Source organism: Lithobates pipiens, unplaced genomic scaffold, assembly GCF_037356315.1.
Source record: "Lithobates pipiens isolate NorthernLeopardFrog02 unplaced genomic scaffold, aLitPip1_a1.2 Scaffold_19, whole genome shotgun sequence".
In the NCBI taxonomy this organism is placed as follows: domain Eukaryota; kingdom Metazoa; phylum Chordata; class Amphibia; order Anura; family Ranidae; genus Lithobates; species Lithobates pipiens.
This window is the reverse complement of record NW_027507764.1, coordinates 497,276,545-497,299,409: the sequence shown is the minus strand read 5'-3', so window position 1 is coordinate 497,299,409 and position 22,865 is coordinate 497,276,545. Positions and strand designations below refer to the sequence as shown.

The 22,865-nt window shown below is 43.6% G+C and overlaps 1 protein-coding gene across 7 annotated transcripts in view; it reads right to left on the bottom strand.

The window, feature by feature from the left end:
• Positions 1 to 22,865, bottom strand: part of ESRP1 (epithelial splicing regulatory protein 1) — a 104,010-nt gene that overhangs the window by 2,255 nt on the left and 78,890 nt on the right. For 4 of the 7 annotated variants that reach the window (XM_077493046.1, XM_077493045.1, XM_077493048.1 and 1 more), the window contains exons 13-15: positions 15,016 to 15,187; positions 3,483 to 3,530; positions 2,856 to 3,009 (exon numbers count right to left, since the gene is read on the bottom strand). In XM_077493046.1, coding sequence (XP_077349172.1) covers positions 2,856 to 3,009; positions 3,483 to 3,530; positions 15,016 to 15,187 — 374 coding nt within the window. The remainder of the gene's footprint in view (positions 1 to 2,855; positions 3,010 to 3,482; positions 3,531 to 15,015; positions 15,188 to 22,865) is intronic. The other 3 variants (XM_077493051.1, XM_077493049.1, XM_077493050.1) reach the window with 1 other exon arrangement.

Below are 22,865 nucleotides of genomic sequence, written 5' to 3'. Positions count from 1 at the left end.
CATACAGGGGTATGGACTCAGTATAGTACAATGGGGAGACTGAAGTGTGACCACAGCCATTCCCAACTTTCACAGAAGCTGTGAGGGACCAATCACAGCACTGGAGGCAGCCTGCTGAAGGAAGTCATAAGCTGTACACACACACACACACACTCTCTAAATGTGTGCAGTTCAGCAGGGACTGGAGGGATTTCAATCTGTGTGTAGCCCTCCCTGTTAGACAGAAGCTGATAGTTAAAATGGGATGACTGGAAAACCTTGTTTGATCGATGGCTTGCAGCCAATCAGCTGCAGCAGTGATCAATGTATGCCAATAGGGAAGAATCCCCAATATCACAAAACAATCCCAGCAGTGGGGATTCCTGCATCCACTTCACTTGTGTGGGTGCAGGAATCAGTTTAAAATGTTTTATTCAACCAATGGGCAAAAAAAATAAAAATAATTCCATTTTATAGTGTAATATGTAGTCAATACCCCTCTCATCTGTACCGCCCTCAGTGTGACAGTGGGCAGAGGTTCTTCTCCCTGCACCCAATGTCGCATGTTGAAAATGGCACAGGTTTATGATGTTCCACCCACACAGATGTGTCAGTCACAGGACTTGTAGTATCACTGAATGGAGAGCACTCAGCGCCCTTACTGGTCCATTCACACTGCTTAAAGCTCTGAAAGAAAATGACAGCCTGTACAGAGGAATGGGCAACAGGTGTGTGCATGCGTGAGTAGGAGCCTGTCATTACACTCAACTGCTGCTTACAGGTGCAATACTTGCAAGGCTCCTGTTTAAAAAAAAAAAAAAAAAAAAAAACACAAACACACAAAACACATTTTCACCAGTAACGTGCATGTTTTACTTTTTATTAAAAAGGTGAACATTGCCTTCAAGTATTTAGGCTGGGTTCACACCGGAGCTGGGTTCGCGGCGTTCCCGCATCGCATGCCTCCCGCCGGCAGTTAACACTGCCCTATGCAGACTGCTGGGAGTGTCAGTGAAATGTTAATGACACCCCCAGATCAGTCCGCATATCGCAGTGCGATCTGCAAACTCTGACAGGAATCGGATCGCATGGTGTGAACATCCATGCGATCCGATTCTGCTGTGGACCAAAAAAAGGGTCCCGTGCGAGTTTGCGGCGGGTGTGATGCGAATTCAGCCATACTATCTGTATGGCTGAACTCGCATCGCACAGAGATCGGATGTGATTTGCACTGCAGTGCGAATCACATCCGGTTCTCGCTGCCGCAGCGGTGTGAACCCAGCCTTATACAGTATCTCACAAAAGTGAGTATGCCCCTCACATTTTATTATATCTTTTCATGTGAACACTGAAGAAATGACACTTTGCTACCATGTAAAGTAGTGAGTGTGCAGCTTGTATAACAGTGTAAATTTACTGTCCTCTCAAAATAACACACAGCCAGTAATGTCTAAAACACTGGCAACAAAAGTGAGTACACCCCTAAGTGAAAACGTAGAACCATGAATGTTAACATGTACTGTGACATATTGAAGCAGAGCAGGATCCCCTCCCTTCGAAGACTGAGCCGCAGGGCAGAATGCCAACAGGATAACGGCCCCAAGACTACCACTGCCTTGCTATAGAAGCTGAGGTTAAAGGTGATGACTTGCCAAGCATGTCTCCAGATCTAAAACCCATTAAGCATCTGTGGGGCATCCTCAAACGGAAGGTGGAGAAGCGCAAATTCTCCAACATCCACCAGCTCTGTGATGTCATCATGGATGAGTAAAAGAGGACGCTCTGGTGAACTCCATGCCCAAGAGGGTTAAGGCAGTGCTGGAAAATAATGGAGGCCACTCATATTGACAATTTGGACATTTTCACTTAGGGGTGTACTCATTTTTGTTGCCAGCAGTATAGGCATTAATGACTTGTTACAATGTAAAGTAATGAGCTTACAGCTTGTATAAGTGTAAATTTTGCCGTCCCCTCAAATAATTCAACAAAGTGTAATTTCTTAAGTGTTGTCACATTAACCCTATGCCCCTAGACTAAAAAGGCAATCAAACCATGTAGTACAGGGACTACACTGCAAGGGTTTTTTCTTTTTGTTTTTTTTTCCTCTTGTTGGGATTTAAATACACTGCAAGGGTTTTTCTTATGGAAAAAACAAACAAAAAAAAAAAAACATCACACTCAGATGAATGCCGTTAGGCCGGTGTGAAGTGTCAACGTCACTTTTTTTAATCATATAGCCTTCTCCTATTGATAAAAATCTATATGACAAAACATGTCAACGAAGTGACATTTGCACGGACTGAGTGGAAGTGATGATTCCATCTTTAATTTTATCGAGAGCACAGTTTGCACGTTCTACTTTTTAGGCAAGCACAATTTTAAATTAAGTGGTTTGTTTGTAATACTACACTATAGGACTGCTTATACACTATAGGTGTCCCATGCATCCCTGTGCAGGCAGTCCCATTGATTTAAATTGGAAAGCAACATCCCCACAAACACAGCCACTGCTCACAATTTGACATCTGTATGGGTGCATGTCCCCAAACTTACACTGTCTGGCATCTGTTAAGATGTACAGCACCAAATGCACATTGAGAGCAGCATCCAATCAGCTGCTGCGACCCAACTGACCTAAATGGAACTGTCTGTATGAGGATGTACAGAACACCTCTGCCTCACCGCACAGGTAAAACGTGGCCCTCGCATTGGGCACACAGGTGTAGTATGCGCCATGCAAGTAAAATAAGGTCTTGTTCTTTTCTCGGTGTTGAACCACCACTGTAAAAAGTCATCTTCTAGAGACACAGAAAGCCACATGAAAATTGCCCACATCCTAGCATGCTTACCACCACAAAAAAATAAAATGGCCTTACCTGATAACCTTGGAAGAAGTTCAGGATCTCTTTCATGCCAGAGTTATACGCCAGACCCTGCATGCGCACTACTGTGGCTCCATTATGTGGAGGCAGACTGCCGGCACTTGCTGTGGCTGGGAAGAAGCCAAGATTGCTTGGAGAACCTGGGGGACTGTGTGGGAAGAGCAGATAGGGTGATGTAAAATTAGGACGTTCAGCACAACTCTGTTGACCACTATTTGATTTATTCAATTCATCCATAAACCGGTTTTATTTACATTTTTTTTATTAAGGCAGTGTAAAGATAGTTAATGTGTCAACTGCAGATGCCATCTTTAAAATCAATTTATAAAGCATCCAAAGGAACTAATGAATGCTCTGGAAAAAATGCACAATAGTGCGCTAGTAACAACATATGGACATCAAAAAGTATCCTACTTTGTAATCTTTCATTGCATTTTTCAGCAAAGCAGTTAAAATTAGCCCGGTGAACACATTTAAAAACGAGTATAGGGATACCTTTTACAACAATCTATGAAGGAAAAGGTCTAAACTTCAGCATTCAAAAAGGGGTACAAATGAGGAACTAAAAAGGAACAGAGGGATTTGGTTTCAAATAAGGAATGTTTGGGAGCTGTAACTTACATCTGATGGACTGGATATTTAGCAGGATTTCTGAAATATATAGTGTCACTAGTAGAGGAAGAAAAACATGTGATCAGCAAAACCTTAATTCCAGGCCGACTCCATAAAAGTCATATTTATGGATTCCAGAACAGACTCCATAGTAATGATGCAGCAGTAATAGTAAACAAAAAAATCATTAATTACAAGGAGGTCATCCAGATTGGCTTTAAACTGGGACTGGAGTTGGAGTTTGTTTTGGGAACAGTTTGGTCAAGTTAGGACTTGCACGGATAATGCAAATGTATTCACAGAGTTTGTAAACCTGTCAGCTGTAATGGAAAGAAATATGTCCAGGAGGTGGTATGCACCTCATTGACTTTACTCCTAGTATGCCAGCACATTTTACATTTGGCTGAATTTCTGGACTTTAGCTTTAAAGAAGAGCTCCAGTCTGTTAAAAATAAAAAATCAAACATTTTTAAAGTCAGCAGCTACAAATACTGCAGGGGGAGTTGAGAGGGTGTAGACAAGCGTAGCAACCCCTTCTGGGTGGAGCCCTGCTTTAAGTTTTTGGATGCATCAAAGTGAAATGTGGCAATAAATGCTGCACTGACACCAACAATGGTGTGAAATGCCCTCATAAGCAAAAATGAATTTTGTCTGGCTTTGCATTGGGAACTGTGCTGGCCAAGGCTTCTCAGTACAGTCCTATCACACCTGGTGTAAATGGGCCTTTAAAAGCGGTTGTAATTTAGGGGGTCCCCAAGAATGATGAACATTGCTTTAGATATTAAAAATGCATACACAGGGTATTCCCTCTAATTATTTTTGTACTTTTAGAGAAGAGTTCTGAAATTCTGACGGTACTTTACCTAGATTCTGAGGGGCCCGTAATTAAAACCTGCCCTGCTTAAACTACAAACACCTCTTCTGTGACATCTCCTACCATAACCCACGAACATAGTCCCCTGACAATTTCTGGATAACTTATTATAAAATGGCTGTCAACAGTTGCACTTAAAAATATTACATTATGATACAGGATTTATATAGAGCCAACAGTTTGAGCAGCGCTTTACAACATGAGGGCAGACAGTACACTTACAATACAAATCGATACAGGAGGGATCAGAGGGACCTGCCCTTTGGAGCTTAATTGACCATTAACTTCAAACGGCAAAGCTATCTGGCATGTCCATTCAGGATGGTCATTGAACATCATAGCAAGCTATTTACAGATCTCAGAATATAACCTTTTAAGCAGGTATGTTGGGCTACACCTCTTAGGAACGATCGAGTAATAGAAGTACAGCAAGGTTTTCTGCATAGGTTACATTCTTTAAACTTTACAGAAGCTGCACAATGCCAAGAAAGGAAGGCTGACCTTGCGCACAGCTATTTTAACTTCAGGGCAACTGTTTGGCAGCTTGAAAGATTTCTACTCATTACAGAAGCTTTTACTCCAAGGAGATTTACTGCTGCTCACTCACCCATAACCCACTTACTGCTTCCCCAATGCCCTTGAATGTAAATATACTGTTACAAAGTGTACTGCCTTCTTCATACATTCTCTGGGTGTGTTAGGCTATGTAATGTACTTTCCCAAGAATCACTGCAAGCTGCCCACTACCGAAAACAAAACACTTTGTGGCGTTAACGCGGTGGTATCGGTTTAAATATGTACAGAAAAAAACCTGCTGCCAAAAAACAAAAATGCAAAGACAACCTGTTGGGAACATTACCATTGTAAAGAGAAGACACCATGACCTCAGTTACTTTTGTTAGCACAATACATTTTCTGTGCATTCCTACAATCCTGTGGATTCACGCTAAAAGTGACACTGGGGATTATTTACTAAAACGAAAATCCACTTTGCACTGAAAGTGCACTTGGAAGTGCAGTCGCTTTAGATCCGAAAGGGACATGCAAGGAAAACAGCATTTTAGCTTGCACATGATTGGATGATAAAATCAGCAGAGCTTCCACTCCTTTCAGATCTCCCCTTCGACCTTTTTCACACTGGGGCGTTTATCAGGTGCTTTAGCGTTAAAAAAAAAAAAAAAGCGCTTGAAAGAAGCCTCATCTGCAATCCCACTGTGAAAGCCCAAGTGCTTTAAGAGCTCTTTCAAAATGTTGGTGCCCGAAAAACGCTCGTAAAGCACCGCTTTAACTAGCAGTGTATTCATCGCTCCAAAAGCGCTGCAAAGAAGCTGCTTGCAGGACTTTTGACGCCCTGCCAGCACAGCGCCTCAGTGTGAAAACACTCTGGCTTTTACATTGGGATTGCAGATGAGGCTTCTTTCAAGCGCTTTACAGGCGCTTTTTTTTTTACCGCTAGAGCTCCTGAAAAACGCTTGAAAAATGTCCCAGTGTGAAAGGAGTCTTAGATTTAGAGTGACTGCACTTCCAAGTGGACTTTCGGTGCAAAGTGGATTTTCCTTTCGTAAATAACCTCCACCGAGTCATTGCAAAACAAAAATAAAAGCTCTAAAGATCCTTGCAAAAGTGGTATTCTGCATGCCTGTCTCAGTGTAGCTCACTTTTTTAGAGCTACAGCTGGCAAAGAACTCTCTGCAACAGACACTTGCAGGTATGTATGTAGCGCCAGCTCCTGAAGAGCATGCGATATGCGTTTTTGAAATTTAATGTTACACCTAAACTGCAGTTTGGTTTGGGTCTAACTGCAAATTTGGAACTCAGCATCAGTCTGACTGGACTATAGGGTGTTCTGCCTGGCCAATGGGGGCGGTGTCACTTTTGGCAGGAATGGAAACAGTCTGGTTGGGTGCTTTAAGGTTACATTCTCTCTGAACCAGCCCAGTGGGAGTGTCACTCTTGCTGTGCCTTCAAGGAGAGGCTACTTAAGATGTGGACATCACGTGTTTTGGGGTTCTGGTCCAGAAGTATGTTCTTACTGCATGGTCCTGGTCCTCCTGACCATCCCCCAGGACTTCCATGGCCTGGGGTGCAGATCCACCCGACTTTACGTCTCGGGCGGGCTAGCCTGAGGCGAGGAAACTAAACAAAGGATTCAGAGGTGCCGTCTCAAATTGTAGAGAGGCCCAGCAACTTCAAAGTTATCCAGGGGAGGACTCTTTGGGAGAAGGACACGCAAGGGTTGGCTTCTGAACAAGAGCCTGGTAAAGCTGAATAACTTAAGTGAATCCAATCTCGTGCAGTATCGCCGGACCAGCTGCAAGATACTGGTACAACACAAGTGTTCTACAAGTGTGAAAGTTTCCTTGTTCGTGTTCTACAACAGTCTGCGGCAGAGACTTGTACCTGACTCAAGCACCCTGTTGGCTGCTAGGCCTGGTGAGAGAAGGACTATCCAACTAGGGTGAGGATGCAGCTGTGAATGGCTATTCTCTGCATTTATTCAAAGTGAGAGAGTTCTTTTCATACTGACTTTGATACTAAGAGTACCTGGACTTTTCACCTAAACCCTCTGATCATATATCGATAGGCTGTTTAACTACTTTTCGCTAATAAAAGACTAAGTTAGACTTACCGGTGACGGTATTTCTAAGAGCCTTTCAGGACAACCCCGGAGAGAGTGTAGCTCCACCTTGTAATCAGGAAACACATGCCCACTTTAAAAACACCTCCTCTTCCTCCATGGCTTCAGTTATTGTGGCCTTCCGACGCTGGAAAACAAAGCACAGAAAGCACAACACCATGGTAGAACTTAATACATTTACTAAGCATAACTTAGGGAGGGAAGTAACGGTTGTCCTGAAAGGCTCTTAGAAATACCGTCACCGGTAAGTCTAACTTAGTCTTTCTCAAATCGCCTTTCAGGACAACCCCGGAGAGGATAACCGAGAAACTTACCCTAGGGCGGGACTACTGCCTGCAGTACCTTCCTGCCGAAGGCCTGATCTGCTGCAGACAGTAGATCTAACCGGTAGTGCCGGAGAAATGTCGAATAACTGGACCAAGTGGCAGCCTTGCAGATTTGTTCAGGCGTTGCACCGGCCCTTTCAGCCCAGGAAACTGCCGTGGATCTAGTAGAGTGGGCAGCAATACCTGAGGGAGGTATTTCTCCTTTTGCTTTATAGGCTTCTGTTATAGCCAACTTAAGCCACCTACCCAGCGTACTTTTAGAAGCTTTCTCCCCCTTGCGTGATCCAGAAAATATCACGAAGAGGGCGTTTGATTTTCTAAAATCTTTAGTAACTTTCAGAAACTGTAATAGACACCTTCTCACATCCAATGTGTGAAAAACTTCCTCTCCTGCATTTGCTGGGGTTGCAGAGAATGTAGGTAACACTATTTCCTGTGATCGATGTAAAGTTGAGGATACTTTCGGTAGGAATGCTGGATCCGTCCTCAGTACCACCCTGTCCTGATAAATTCTAAGGAAGGGTTCTGTAATAGCTAGAGCTTGGAGCTCGCTGACTCTCCTGGCCGAGGTGATGGCCACCAAAAAGATTGTTTTTAAAACCACCTTCTGTAAAGAAGCTTCCTGTAAGGGTTCAAACGGTGCTCCCGAGAGACCCTGTAAAACTGTAGACAAATCCCAACTGGGAAAGTCTTTAAGGGCTACTGGTCTATTTCGAGCAAGAGCCCTAAAAAAATCTAGAAATTAAAGTTTCTTTAGATAAAGTCTTTTCAAAGAAAACTGATAAGGCAGCCACCTGAGTCTTCAGGGTACTGGCTGCAAGACCTTTCTCCATTCCTTCATGGAGAAACTCCAAGACTGACACCGTGCTCTTGACCTTGAGTTCTCTAGAACTGCACCAGGAGTTGAACTTTTTCCAGACCTTCATGTAAATTGCCTGTGTAACTGCCTTCCTACTAGACAGCAGGGTCTTTACTACTTTATCTGAGAGACCTTTGGCTTTTAATAGGTCTTCCTCAGAAACCAGGCGGTTAGCTGTAGGAGTTCCACCTCTGGATGACTTACTGTCCCCTGGGATAACAGATCTTTTCTGAGTGGTAACCTCCATGGGGGCTTCGAGGCTAGGTTTCGAAGACCCGCGAACCAGGGCCTTTTTGGCCAAAAAGGAGTGACTAGTATTAAGTCTGTCCTTTCTTCCCTGAATTTCCTCAGTACTAGTGGAATTAGAGGAAAGGGGGGAAAGGCATAGCACAGCTGGTAATGCCAGGGGTGAGCGAATGCATCCAACCCTATTGCTGCATCTCCTCGGTGAAGAGAAAAAAATCTGTCCACCTTTGAGTTCTGCTGGCTGGCAAAAAGGTCTACCTGTGGAACCCCCCAGGCCTCGGGGATCATCAGGAACACTTCCTGATTCAGACTCCATTCTGCCTCTAGCAATTTGCGCCTGCTTAGGAGGTCCGCAAACAAATTCTGAGAGCCCTTCAGATGCACTGCCGATAGTGAGGCTGTGTTCTGTTCTGCCCAGGCTAACAACAGATTGGCCAGCTCCATCAAGCTCCTGCTTCTGGTTCCCCCTTGCTTCATAATGTAGGTAACCGCTGTTGTGTTGTCTGACAACACCTGGACATGGTGGCCTCTCAAACTCTGCTGAAATGCCACTAAACCCAGAAAGATCGCCTTCAACTCCCTCCAGTTGGATGATCTTTGAGCTTCCTGTTTGGACCAGACCCCCTGAGATGTCTGACCATCCAGATGGGCTCCCCAGCCCCAGACACTTGCGTCTGTAGTAAGGCGCTTGTCCACAGGAAAGGTCCACACCAGGCCCCTTGAGAGGTTTGCCTGGTCTCTCCACCACCAAAGAGCTCTTTTCGTCTTTGACGAAATTTTTAGCTGTCTTTCCAAAGGATCCTGATGGGACCAGCCTGACAGAACCTCCCTCTGAAGGGGTCTGGAATGGAACCTGGCCCACTGAACAGCCGGGATTGCTGCCGTAAGCAGGCCCAGAACTGCCATAGCCATCCTGACTGAGACTGTCTGGTTGCTCTGTATCCGCTGTACAGCTAGCTGTAACTTTTCCAGTTTTTCCAACGGCAGGAAAACTTTCTGGAGAATCGAATTTAATGTATACCCCAGAAATTTCATTTCCTGTGAGGGGGTCAGGATTGACTTCTCTAGGTTTAGAAGCCATCCCAGGCCCTCGAGGAGAGACTGGGCCCTCTGGAGATTGACTAGGACCTGCTCCCTGGAGTCTGCAAAAAACAAAAAGGTCGTCCAGATAAGGAACGACTGGAATCCCCTTCAATTTCAGGGGCTCCAAGGCCTCTGCCATAATCTTCGTAAAGACCCTGGGAGAGGACGAGAGTCCGAACGGCAGAGCCCTGAATTGGAGGTGCCATACCGAACTCCCCACCTTCAATGCCAGGCGCAGGAACTGCTGCGATGCCTGATGAATTGGTATATGAAGGTAGGCATCCCTTAGGTCCAGGGATGCCATGAAGCATTCTGGGGTCAACAGCTTTGTGATGGAGAAAATTGTATCCATCCTGAAATGTTTGTACCGAATGAACCTGTTCAGGAATTTCAGATTCAGGATTAGACAGTACTTCCCTGAGGGTTTTTTCACCAGAAAAATATGTGAATAAAAACCCCCGCCCTGCTGGTTTACTGGGACTTGGATCAGAACCTCTTGCTGTATCAGCTCCTGTAACAACAGCTTCATTGCAGAGGCCTTCTCCTGATCCCTTGGCAATGTTGTCACATAAAACCTGCTCGGGGTGGTTCTGAAAACTCCAACCTGTACCCCTGATCGACAAGGCTCTTCACGAACAGATTTGGAGACAGCCTGTCCCATTGTTCGCGAAAAGCTGACAGTCTCCCCCCCACTGGGGAGATATTGTCACTTGTTCTTAGAGGACTGCTCTGGGGGAGATCTAAAGAGGACTCCACCCCTGCCTCTGCCCTTCTGTGAACCCCATCTGCTCTTGTGCTCCTGGTCTTTATGGGACTGCTGAAAAGCACGAAAATTCTTTTTGGCAATCTGCTTTTTCTTAACTGGAAAAGCCTTCTTTTTATCGGCTGTTCTATCCAGCACAGACTCTAAATCGGGACCAAAGAGCAAGTCACCCGAGAAGGGAAGACCACCCAGCTTGACCTTAGAAGCAGTGTCCCCAGACCATGTTTTCAGCCAAACTGCTCTCCTGGCTGAATTTACAAGAGCCGAAGACCTAGCGGCCAGTTTAACCGATTCTGCTGATGCATCCGCCATGTATTTGACTGCATTCAGGATCAGTGGAAAGGACTCTAAGAGATCCTTGCGGGGTGTCCCCGCCTCAATATGGCTCTTCAGCTTCTCTACCCAACATTCCAGATTCCTGGCCACCACCGTAGCCGCCATTGCTGGTTTTAGACTGACTGACGCAGCATCCCAAGCTTTTTTAAGGATGGAGTCAGCTTTTTTGTCCATTGGGTCTTTAAGGATCCCCATATCCTCAAAGGCTAGATCCGTTCGTCTGGATACCTGCGAGAAAGCTGCATCGACTCTGGGTTTCTTGTTCCAAACCTCTGAGTCCTTATCTTCGAAGGGAAACCTTCTCTTGAGAGCTTTAGAGAAGAAAGGGGCTTTTTCTGGGTCCTTCCATTCCTTTCTCACTGAATCTGAGAGGACCCTGTGGACAGGAAAAACTCGCCGTTTTGTTTCGTCCAACCCCTGGTACATTTTGTCATGAACTGACAGTTGTACTTTTTCTTCTTGAATTTCTAGAGTAGTGTAGATTGCTTTTAGAATATCATCTACTTCCTCTAGTGATAGCTTGAATTTGGAGCCCCTGCTATCTTCTTCCTCTTCCTCCTCCTCAGAATCCCTGAAGGAGATGAGAGTACTACCCCCTTCGTCTCCAGACTCTTCAGTTTCCACCTGTCTGGATGACGACGCCCTGGGGCTGGGCGGTAAGTTCTGAGGCTCGGTCTGTGCGGGAGGGTTTTGTATCAGGATGGACCTGACTGAACTCAAGGAGTTTGTCAGCTCTTTAACCGAAGAAAACAAATCCTTATATTGTTGAGATGTTTCCTCTTCCACCAATTCTCTGATACAATTTCTGCACATTGCCTTCTGCCATGAATCTCTGAGGGGGGTTTTGCAAGAAGGACATTTTCTCTGACCTGGTCTAGCTTTTCCTAGTGATTTTTCCTGAAACGACATACAGGTTTAACTCACTAAAAGCTCTCAACAACCAGTTGCTTAACACCAAGCCAGTGCAGAGACCCACCACCAAACAGACCACTAGTGAGACCCCAGAACTAGGCTGCAAAAGGTCAGAGCGAAGTCCACCTCTGACCTGCAGCGACAGGCCCCCAAGAGGGGGGAACAGACAAAGACATAGCCCACAGTAAAGCAGAGGGTGCCAGTGCACCTTACGTACCTGGGCTGGACCGGTGCTGGGGGCGCCTGTCTCCGCCATAGCTGGCTTGCACTCTTCCATCGTTTGAGTGAGGCAGCTATTTTACAAACAGCTCTCATTTTAAATTTTCCCGGCCGCCGCGTCATCAAGGCCGGCCGGAAGCACACGGTCACCTGACCCGCCCCATGACCCCTGCGTTCCAGGCGCTTGAACCACGGCGCCACGCCCCCTCAGAGCGCCCGCGCGTCACCGTGAACGACGCAGTCGCCGCCCGGGACCCGGCGCCGAAAACGGAGCCATGCCGCTGACCTGCAGCGGCCTCCGCCAGCAACAGAGCCCTCCCTGCGCTACCAAGCGGACACCGGGCACCCGACGCCGGCACTCCGAGGGTCCTTACTCCCGTGAGATGGCGGGACCAGGAGCTCCAGGAGTCCTCTCCCCGTGGAGATGCTGCTGGGGGTCAAAGAGAAACAACCTGCAACGAAAGGTAAGCCTTACTCCCCTACAGAGAGTGTAGCTCTCCCTGGTTCAGGCACATGCTTCCTCCAAGGAGGAAACACAATAACTGAAGCCATGGAGGAAGAGGAGGTGTTTTTAAAGTGGGCATGTGTTTCCTGATTACAAGGTGGAGCTACACTCTCTCCGGGGTTGTCCTGAAAGGCGATTTGAGAAAATCCCTTCAAGTGGATTTGTCATCAGTCTCTATAGTTCTTAGGCCATCTACCTCGGGAAACCCCTAGACGCAAATTGAGGTGAATGCAACGGTAAGCCCATTAATCTCAGCTACTTGGGGAGCCAGTGCTACATTTAGATAGCCTGATCCTGAACTGTGTGATGCAGAGAGCAAAGATACCAGGCAGAGGCAACAGGTAAGTATTATACCTTTTCATACCTTATCTGGGTTTTACCGTGCCACGACAATTACTGGAATTGGTCACATTTCCCAAATATGGGGACAAGGCCTATTCCTCATCAACCATTATCCTGTACGAGGTGCTCTTATTGGCCACAGAGAATCCCTCTGGGGGGCCATGGAGGAGGAAAAGTTAGCAAAGTATTGGGAGCTATTCAGCAGATGACATGTCAACTAGCCAGGCCAAAATGTCTCAAACTTTTTAAAACAATAACAAAAGATAAGCGACTTCAAAACAAGAAGATAAGAGATTTCCTACATGAGAATGTAGAAAGGTATTTTAGCTTTCTATATCTATATATCTATATCTATATCTATATCTATATCTATATCTATATCTATATCTATATCTATATCTATATCTATATCTATATCTATATCTATATCTATATCTATATCTATATCTATATCTATATCTATATCTATATCTATATATTTTTTTTTTTAGGAGGTACCAGGGAGTTTTACTTTGCAATCTTTAAAATGGATGATCCGTTTTGCTTAAAATCTCACTTGTAGGTAGGTGCCTGCTAGAGTTGGGCTTTTTGGATTTTACCCTCCACCTTGGTCAATATATGAATAGGAGGGAGGCCTGGCTCGGAGAGTGAGCGGGACAGTGTGTAAAACCAAAGGTCCAGATCACAGGGAAAGATGTAGCCCAGAGCCACGGCCGTCTTCTACACAAGGGGATTGTTCATAAATGGACTCCAGTCTAAGACTTACACCTGAACAGGTATGCTTGGGCAGCTACAGCTTAGTGAGGACCGAGTATGCATTGACCTGTAATGTTCAGAGGCATACAGTAAAGTTTCTTGAACTGTTCAAAAGCCTGGTCTGATGTTCTTCAAAGGGGTGCATGGTGGAACATTGTGTAGAAGAACAAGGCCTGTTAAGGAGGAAAGCCACTACAATTTTCACCTAAAACTTATTAAGAGACATCCACTCCTCCCAGGACCTCCTCTCTAGCGCCCTTGTTACCTCCTCTCATGCTCGCCTTCAAGACTTCTCCAGAGCCTCTCCCATCCTCTGGAACTCCCTGCTCCAGTATATCTGATCAGCCACTACCTTGTCCACATTTAGGAGATCCCTGAAAACTCATTTGTTCAGGGAAGCCTATCCCACACCCATCTGTCCGAGCCACCCCCATCAAATCATTCTCTGCAGCCATTACCTTTTGTACCACCCCCTCCCTTTAGAATGCAAGCTCTACGAGCAGGGCCCTCCAGTACCTTTTGTATTTTACTGTAATTGTGTTGGTTCCCCCCCCCTCCCCATACATTGTAAAGCACTGCGTAAACTGTTGGTGCTATATAAATTGTGTATAAGGGCCAGTGCTGTAACCCAATGTAATCTGACACCTTTCACTAATCTGACTATACAACTGCTTAGGATACCATCTGTTAAGGGACTTCTAAGAGGGTCTAAACCAGTTTGTGTTGGTTCAGTGAAGCAGAAATGTTTTGAGAATAAAAACAGGCAACATTATTTATTAGGATCGCCACCTGCTGATGACTAATGGAAAACATGAAATAATTATCAGTTCATATACACCAGGGGTGCCCAACCTTTTGAAAAGCAAGGGCAACCTAGGCGACTTGGTAACTGGTCACGGGCCACAATGAGTGGGCGGATGACAGGTCCATGTCCATTCTGCATATGTAGAGCAAACACCGACACATCCCACCCCACTATGAGCCCTCTGATCCAATCTGCCCAGATAAAAAGGGGACAGATCCCCCCTTCTGTTTTTTTATTTATCGGATTGGAGGTAGGTGGGTTTGCCCACACCGAGGGTGCAGCGCAGTGCACCTGTGGCTTTCCTGCAGGTTAACTGCAAATTGCTATAGACGTCTATTCAATCCTGCAGGTGTGGTGCCCTTTCTGAAAGTGCACCAAACCCGCAGGTAATAGAATAAAAGTCTATGGCTCAGTGCAGGTAACCCGCAGGTGTTTTACGCTGCACTTGCAAATCAGTTGCAAAGCAGCCCAGTAAACCACTGCAGAACAGATATACCCATATATTCACTGATTTTAGTAATAAACTTACCTTTAATAATAGCCCCCCTTTAGGGTATCGCTAGCTGTCCCAGGCAGAGTGCATTTGGTATTACACCACCCCGACAGGAGTTGGCACTATACAGGAAGCATAGGCCTATGCGGCTCTGCGGCCCTTTGCATCCTCTACCACTGGGGTTCATTCACAGCACTGATGCTCTGGAATGTAGAGTCTGCAACCCACGATCTGGGCTTGCCAACACTGCAATACCAGAGCAGGAGATCGTGGGTCACATGTGGCCCCCGGGCCACTGGTTGGGCACCCCTGATATACACAGTTATAATAATGCGATACGCAAGTTTTAATTAAAAAAAAATCCAGATCTTCTGAAAAAGCTTACCTAGGGTAGTAAGCAGTGTAGTTCATGAAGAGCTGAGCTCCAGCTGGGTAATATGCAGCTGTTGGTGCTAGGGCCCGAGGATTCAGGAGCAGCGAGGGCTGGTACAGGGTGGTGGCCTCAGCTGGAATTACAGCCGTCGGTGCAGGGAACGTGTATGATGGAGGAGACAGACCTATCAAAAAGACAAAACAGATGAAATGACAGGATAGGACTTTATAATATGACCTTCTGAAAAACCCTGGTTTTGGACCAATTTAGAAATGGTCAACAAAATAAAACCCGTTGCTTGTTCAGATGCATCAAAAAAGGGTTGTATTTGTTTGCATCTAACAGTTGCACACATTTCTTAGTTTGCTTTTACACACTGGATGTGGTTACAGCTCCCTATAACAGTCCCACTGCATACCTTAAAAAAAAAAAAAAAAAAAATATATAACTGTACTGAAGCCATTAGTCTGAGAATGAGACAGATCATTGTTGTCTGGATACTACAAATGTTTGCTTGATCTCACTTTCTGACTAAGGTTATGCATGTAGGCTACAATACAGATACCGGATGATGTCCAAAACTGTAGGATATTAAGCTCCTCTGAAATGTTCAATGGGCTGGGTGAGGTCAACAAAAGAAGAACAGATTCAATACGGTTCTTGAAACAGATTTAGTATGGCCCTAGAATGGACTGCAGAGACCCATGTAAAACAAACCTGGCTTATTGCAATGAGTAATGCATGCTGTGATATCTTTCTATATACGCCATTACATTTATGCGCTGGCAAGTACCAGGGGGCTCCTCCTGACTTTCAGGGCAAAGGTGTAAATACTAAACTTGCAAAAGATATGGCCTTTGTCTGCACCTCATTGCATTAAATTAAGGGATCAACTATAAGGTGTGGGTGGGCCAGGGCTGGATTCTGCAAGGCTTAATAACTAGTCATTGCTGACAATGAAAGCTCCTGGACTTAGTCAATCACTGACCTGGAACAAGCATGTAAATTTCAAATGTCAAAACTTCACTGCTGTAGGCTTGTTCCAGGTCAGGGACTCGGCAAGCTTTGAAGCAAGAATAAAGTATAACAGACCTTGAACTTGCATATAATAAGATAGGTCAGTAACATATTTGTATCTAGCCAGGCTACTTCTAAGTTTGAGTTTGACACTTTGTGGTGTTCTGAATGAAATTGCAAGGCTGGTGCCTACTTTAGAGCACACGTTGACAGGCATTTGGAGCACAAGTCAAAATGCAAGTCACCAAAATCTCACCGACTTTAAAATGGGCAGTACACATGGCAGTTCAGGGACTGCATCATGTTGCACGGCAAAAGTAAGTCAGTACAGCGAGCAAAACATGGCAAATGCAGACTTGAGTCAAGCATTGCCTTTTCCATTAAAATGCATGCATTCAACTTGAAAATGCAGCATTTGACAAATGCTCATCAGCACAAACTTAGTCTACGAACTAAATATTAGTATGGTACAGTGCATTTTTGTTACAGATACACCATGTGAAATTGCATAGGCAGCAAGCCAGGTGCAGCTAGTGTTATTCCTATGGGTTCCTGCACTAAGCATGGCGCATCACTCAAATGCACCTTTAGAGAAAGATGGGCATTCCACAGTTCTCCATATTTAATCAGAATGAACTAGAATGATCATCATTTTTCCCTGAGCTCATGAAACACTATAAAAGCATTAGACACACAGGGTACAAATACTGAAGGTTTAGTTACTCTACAACATGTATAAAGTTGACTCATAACAAATATCGTTGAAGGTATTCAAATTCCGAAAAGCTAGCTTCATATACAAGGTGGTTTTAATACAAAAGCTTTGAATTAATAATACTCAGAGGATAAAAACTATAAAAGGATGGCCCAGGTATTATCCAACAATGGGTTGACTTGGCCATATAGCAACACAGTGACAGTCAGAGCATTGCTCCCAACTGTACCTTATTTGTAACCAAAACTACTTTGTCCTCATTTCCTTTTTGGTCTGACATTGAGAGTATTGCCCCGGGCAGCATTTACGGAAGCACAGTGGGGGGCATCCACCTCTGGCACAGCTCTACATATAGACCCATGACAAATATATATATTTTTTTTTATCTATGAAAAAAGTTTTACTACACTAATCATTTTATCCAAACTCTAAATTATTGCATTTGCCATTTTGAATATTCAGTAGATAGGAAAAGTGAAACAGTACTTGTAGGTTTAAACTAGGCATTTTTGTTGTAATAACTCTCATTACAGCACCCTGCATCAGTACTCCTCAATCCCTAATGGGTGGATGTAGACAGAAGGGAATGGCCATTCCCAAGCCCTAAGCAACACACATGATGCTGAGCCTCCATAAATTGAAAACAATTGAAATTCACAAAATAAAAAGCAGTGGGGCCAGAAACAGTAGGGCTGTGAGGAAAAAAAAAAAAGCACCAGATACTGGGTGTCCTCCAGCCAGGAAAGGAGGGCACCACTGACTTGCTGCAGCTTCTTATGTACACTGTGGGAAGCACAGTGTGCAGTAAAATCAGAACACACAATTTCAGCACAGGAGAGGATCCCATACGCCCGTTTAAGACTTTAGATAGGATTTGAAGCTTAGGTTTAAAATTATGGTAGCAAATCACTTTCTGGGAAAGCCTACACACCCTGAGCCAAAATTATACTAGTAGTAAAAAAAATGCTACTGCTGATGTTCTGAAAACGCTAGTTACCTGGCCATCGGCCAATCCTCCAAGTTTGTATATTACATTAAAAGTGCAGAAATTCCAATTGTTTAGGAAACTGGAATATTCTATTAAAAAGGCCAAAGTAAACCTTAAAGTGTTTCCAATGCCTTAAGGTTTTTCACCTTGATGCACCCTTTGCATTATGGTGAAACACATTCTCTACTGCAGCACCCCCCCCCCCTTTTTCTTAGCAGAGTCTGATACGGTCGAGAGATGTGCACGAACACAGTAGCTCCAGCTGCTCTCTCATTGGATGGATTGATAGCAGCAGGAGCCATTGTCTCCCTCTGCTGTCAATTAAATCCTGTGACATGGGAGCGGCACAACTGGAAGTATTCCTAATCAAGAAATTCCATCTCCATTTTTAGAATTTGGAGGCACAGTTCTGTCTGAGAAAGTTGCAACAAAACGTTGTACATGCGATGCATAGTCCCCCATAATAGCTGTCCCTATATAGTGCAATTATGCTCAGAGGATTTAAAAAAACCTCAGACTAGCATTTAATCCGGTGCGTTTGCAACCAGGGAAGGAAAGATCAACCTGGGATGGATATATCCACATAGTACCAACTGTACTGTCCATAATGTATGTTGATAGTTGGTACCTTAGTGCATGCAAAAAGGTACTTGATATACATTATGTTTACTCAACTATAAGGCCTTTAATATGCATCTATTTAATGCATAATAGATGAGGACATTCTGAGATTGCCTGTCCTGTTAATTTTTTTGGCTTATGCCCAACGTTTAAACTTTTTTCGCAATGATATTTGACCTATATACACGGATGCTTATGATGCAACCTTTAGTTGAGATTGTCATGACCTGTTTTTTTAAAGAAAAACGACATGTCAACAATACTACACAGTATGGTGGAGCTGCCACGCTTAGTGATTTTGTGCTATAACCTACTTTACTGGATATGTTTGCCAATTAACAAGCAAAGTGCTAATTGAGTACAGCCTTGTGTACTCTGGGATTCACAATTATTCATGCTCGCTTATCTCTATTCTAGATTATGCCGTATAGATCTTTTCTTTGCCATGTATTACTGTCACTTTACTACAGTAACTAAAGAGGATATAATGTTTATGTTATTACATTGCGTTGAGAGTTTTAGATCCAATATCACTTGGTGCTGGAAGACATTCTGTGTTTAACAAATCAGAATTCTAGCAGCTGCTCAACAACCGGCCATTGTCACATTGTAAATTATCTATGACAATTTCACAGGTTGGTAATATAGTTGAAGAATTGATCCAGGTGGCCCAATCAATGATACTTGGTATCCTTTTAAGGACCTAAAGTGAGTAAGTTTTCAGTCTCCCCAGCATTCTTATCTAGCCAGTTACAAAAAAAAAAAAAAAAAAAAAAAAGGTTCAACTGTGACTTTGATATGATACAGTGTATGGATAGTTAAATTGTGGCCAGTTTTATAAGTGGCAATGTATAGGATTTCAGAGTCCAACCTCCTTTATTATACAGCGCCAAACAGTTTACACGGCACTTTACAATATAAAAAGGGAGACAGTAAAGTTAAAATACAATAAAATAAAATCCCTTTCCCTCAACTAAATTGCTGACAGATTGAAAAAAAAAAAAATATTCATATTACTTACCTGGAGCAACAGTCCCGAAAAAAAGTAAAAAAATACTTCTCTATTCCTGGGTCTTTCCGTCAGGCATCCAAATTAGTACTGATACATTTCATTGGCGGAGGCCATACTTGCAGCAACCAGGTCCTCTCTCCTAGGCAGGAGAACTCATGGAGCCGTGACGGGACCAGGACCCCAGAAGACAACGATCAGGGAAAAATGCCTGGTGCCCAGGGCAGAAAAGTGGCTCTGCTCATGGAGGGAACTGACTTTGATCCATTACAATGCAGGGTGACTTGATGGAGTTTGTAATCAAGACGGAGCAGTAAGGTAATTGATGCACAATGCAACAATTTTCCCAGGAGTTATGCGTTTTGTTTTTTTTCATTATTGGCTTTATGGAAATGGTGAGATAAATAAAAAGGTTTGACTTTTTACTACAGTATGTTGATATGCAATTTTTGTTTTTTGTTTCATTGCCGTGATCCATTGAGCTTTTATGTTTTTGTCCCTTTATGCATCTTTAGATTTTGGACATTATAAATATCAGACTTAAAGTGCAAGTCCAGCCTAACACTAAAATCCCTGCATCTACAGACATCCAGATCCAACACTAACCCTGTAAAGAAGAAAACCGTACACATACTTTTTTTTTCAAGCCGATCCGATCTTTAGCGGCAGAAGCTCTGCAGAGAACACAGCCACTAATGGCTGTCAAATGAATAGGGAGTGATGTCACCCATAGACTTACTATGGGGCTTCTGTTAAATGTGTCCTCTGCACACTCAAACAGCTCAGAGTGGAATCAGGTCAGATTAGCTTCAGAGACGTTATGTATACTGATTTAGTCTTTATAGGGTTAGATAGGTTAGTGTTAGATGCAGGGATTTTAGTGTTGTGGGGCTTAAAGTAGAAGTTCACCCTACATATACATTAACACACACACACACACACACACACACAAACTGTCTGACATTCAACTAATGTGTATGACAGCCAGTCCCACAGAAGCCGGCCATTTGGCTGGCTTCTGTTGGACTAACATGCTGGAAAACAAGCATCCAACTGGCTCCTGATCAGCGTGTTCAGCCAACGGTGGAGAGTGCTGATCGGAGTGTTCTGGCAGGGGTGGGGGGCATCCCCTGTCAGAACATAACAGCTCAGCAGGGAAAAAAAATAAAATAAATCACTGTACTAATGTTGGATCGTTCTTATAGTGCCTCTGACCAGAGCGGACAGGTCCTCAGTTTGTACCAGGCTTAAATCTAGATCTGCCACACTTGACCTGTTTCACCTCTGATTTCGGAGGCTTATTTGATGCTGTGGAAGTTTATAACCTACCTAAATTTACAAGGTTAGGTGCCCCTGGAGTAAACTGCTGCAAATATACCCCTCCTGGCAAGCACTAACAGCAAAAAGGGTCATTGGTTAGAATCCCAACCACGATACTACCTGGAGTTTGCATGTTCTCCCTGTGCCTGCATGGGTTTCCTCAGGGTACACCGGTTTTCTCCAACACTCCAAAGACATGCTGGTAGGTTAGGTGGATCCTGTCTAAATTTGCCCTAGTATGTGTATGTATGTGAGTTAGGGACCTTAAGCTTGTAAACTTCTTGAGTGTAGGGACTGATGTGAATGTGCAGTGTATATGTAAAGTGCTGAGTAAATTGACAGTGCTATACAAGTACCTGAAAAAAATATTGGTCCTAAACTGGCCATAGATGGATTGAATCTCAGCTGGTTCAGCAAGGACTGGCTGAGATTCAATCCATCTATAGGCAGGCCGATTGTACTGAGGTTGATACAGCGACAGATTTTAGGACAAACAGTTTGATTTTTTTGCACACGATCACTACAAGCGGCTATGGACGCCAGCAGTGGTCACTGGTGTTCTGCAGGCAGAGAAGGCTCCCCCACCAGCAGAACATTTTCATTGTTTCTATCGAAATCATACCAAATTTTAATTTGCATTAAGGTTTTTATATGGTTGTGGGTCTTGAAGCCTTTACATTCTTGTTCTTGCTAGCTTTTAGTTTTACTACAAACGAGGGAATGTATTCACACATTGCTATTCAAAAGCTAAATGTAATATTGCAAAAATAAAAAAAATCTCATCTAAAAATGTCATGTTTGTGGTTTTGTGCCTTTACAATGTTGGAGCTTATGCTGAGGTCATGTTCACAATATTAGAATTAATACGAAAAAGTTTAAATTATAGGAGGTAAAAGACTTTTGAAAATTCTACCCAATGCAGGTAGGCAAGCAAACACCATAATGAAGAATTAACGTATGATGCGCAATTTTAATAAAAGGTCATTAGAAGGTGGATTTGCATGGCATCTGGTTAAAGCATAGAAAATATTTAAAAGGTGCAATGCAAAACAAATGTATACATCTGTGCAGGGCTGTATATGCTTCTATCAAGATCCATTGAAAGTGCAAGAATCAAGAATGCAGTTTCACTTTGCTTTGGATAAAAAGCTTCTAGTCTACTAAAAAGTGACTTAAAGGGGAACTAAACCCAAAAACATTCAACTATTGGTACACGGTCAGTAGCTTTTGTTTGCCATTTCTTCATGTCGATGACCTTACACTACAACCATTTTAAAAAGGTAATAACCTTTAGATTCCTAGTTGTCAACTTGCTTGGAGAATTGCATAGAGGGTCTCCAGGACCTGTCAACCACACACCAGCCATTTCAAAGTAGACCAACAGAATGGTTTTTTAACAGTGGAGAAACCAAAAAAAAAAAAGAGTGGGGTTGTCGCATAGCTATCAGGTTTTCTGATATCTGACAGAATAGCACAGCTGAAATCTGATTTTGTTATATTTGCAGCACTACCACTTTCATTTGATCCAACTTTCAGAAAAGGATCCAAATAGTAGCAATAGTCAAGACAAAGACGTGCACTGCAGGGTCAAAAATCTTAGCCATAAGACTAAGTGACACTTAACATGCAGGTCCAACGATGCCCAACCCAGTTGTGTGACACCAGCGAATGATACTAGGGACTGAATATTGGCCAATGATGTCTCACCCAGTTTGCTGCCCCCCACCCAAGAATAAATAAATAAAATAAAAAACACCACTGGTTAGAACCCTGGGCCAAACTGTTTGTCCTTGTGACCACATGGCAAAATCACATTTTTTTTTACAGTTGTCTCCAGAACACAGGAAGGGAAATTCTCCAATGACTACATTTGTTTATTTCTGTAACAATTGTCCACAGGAATTCCCCTCGCTTCTTGTTTATTGTCTAAATTAGGAAATTAAGGGAAATGTCCCCAGCAAGAAACAAACCGCAAAAAAAGTATTTTAACTCTTCCATTCCTCCAAGACAAAAACAAAAAAAAATAATAATTTGGGGTTATACACTTTTATGTTACACCCAAGGCTGCTGTTGGAAACCACAGGCCCCATAAAGCCAACTTGACACCCGAAAAAAAAAAAAAAAAAAAAAAAAGTTTACTATGCTTCAGTTATGAACGAACACCGTGAATAATCAGTACCAATCACTTGTTC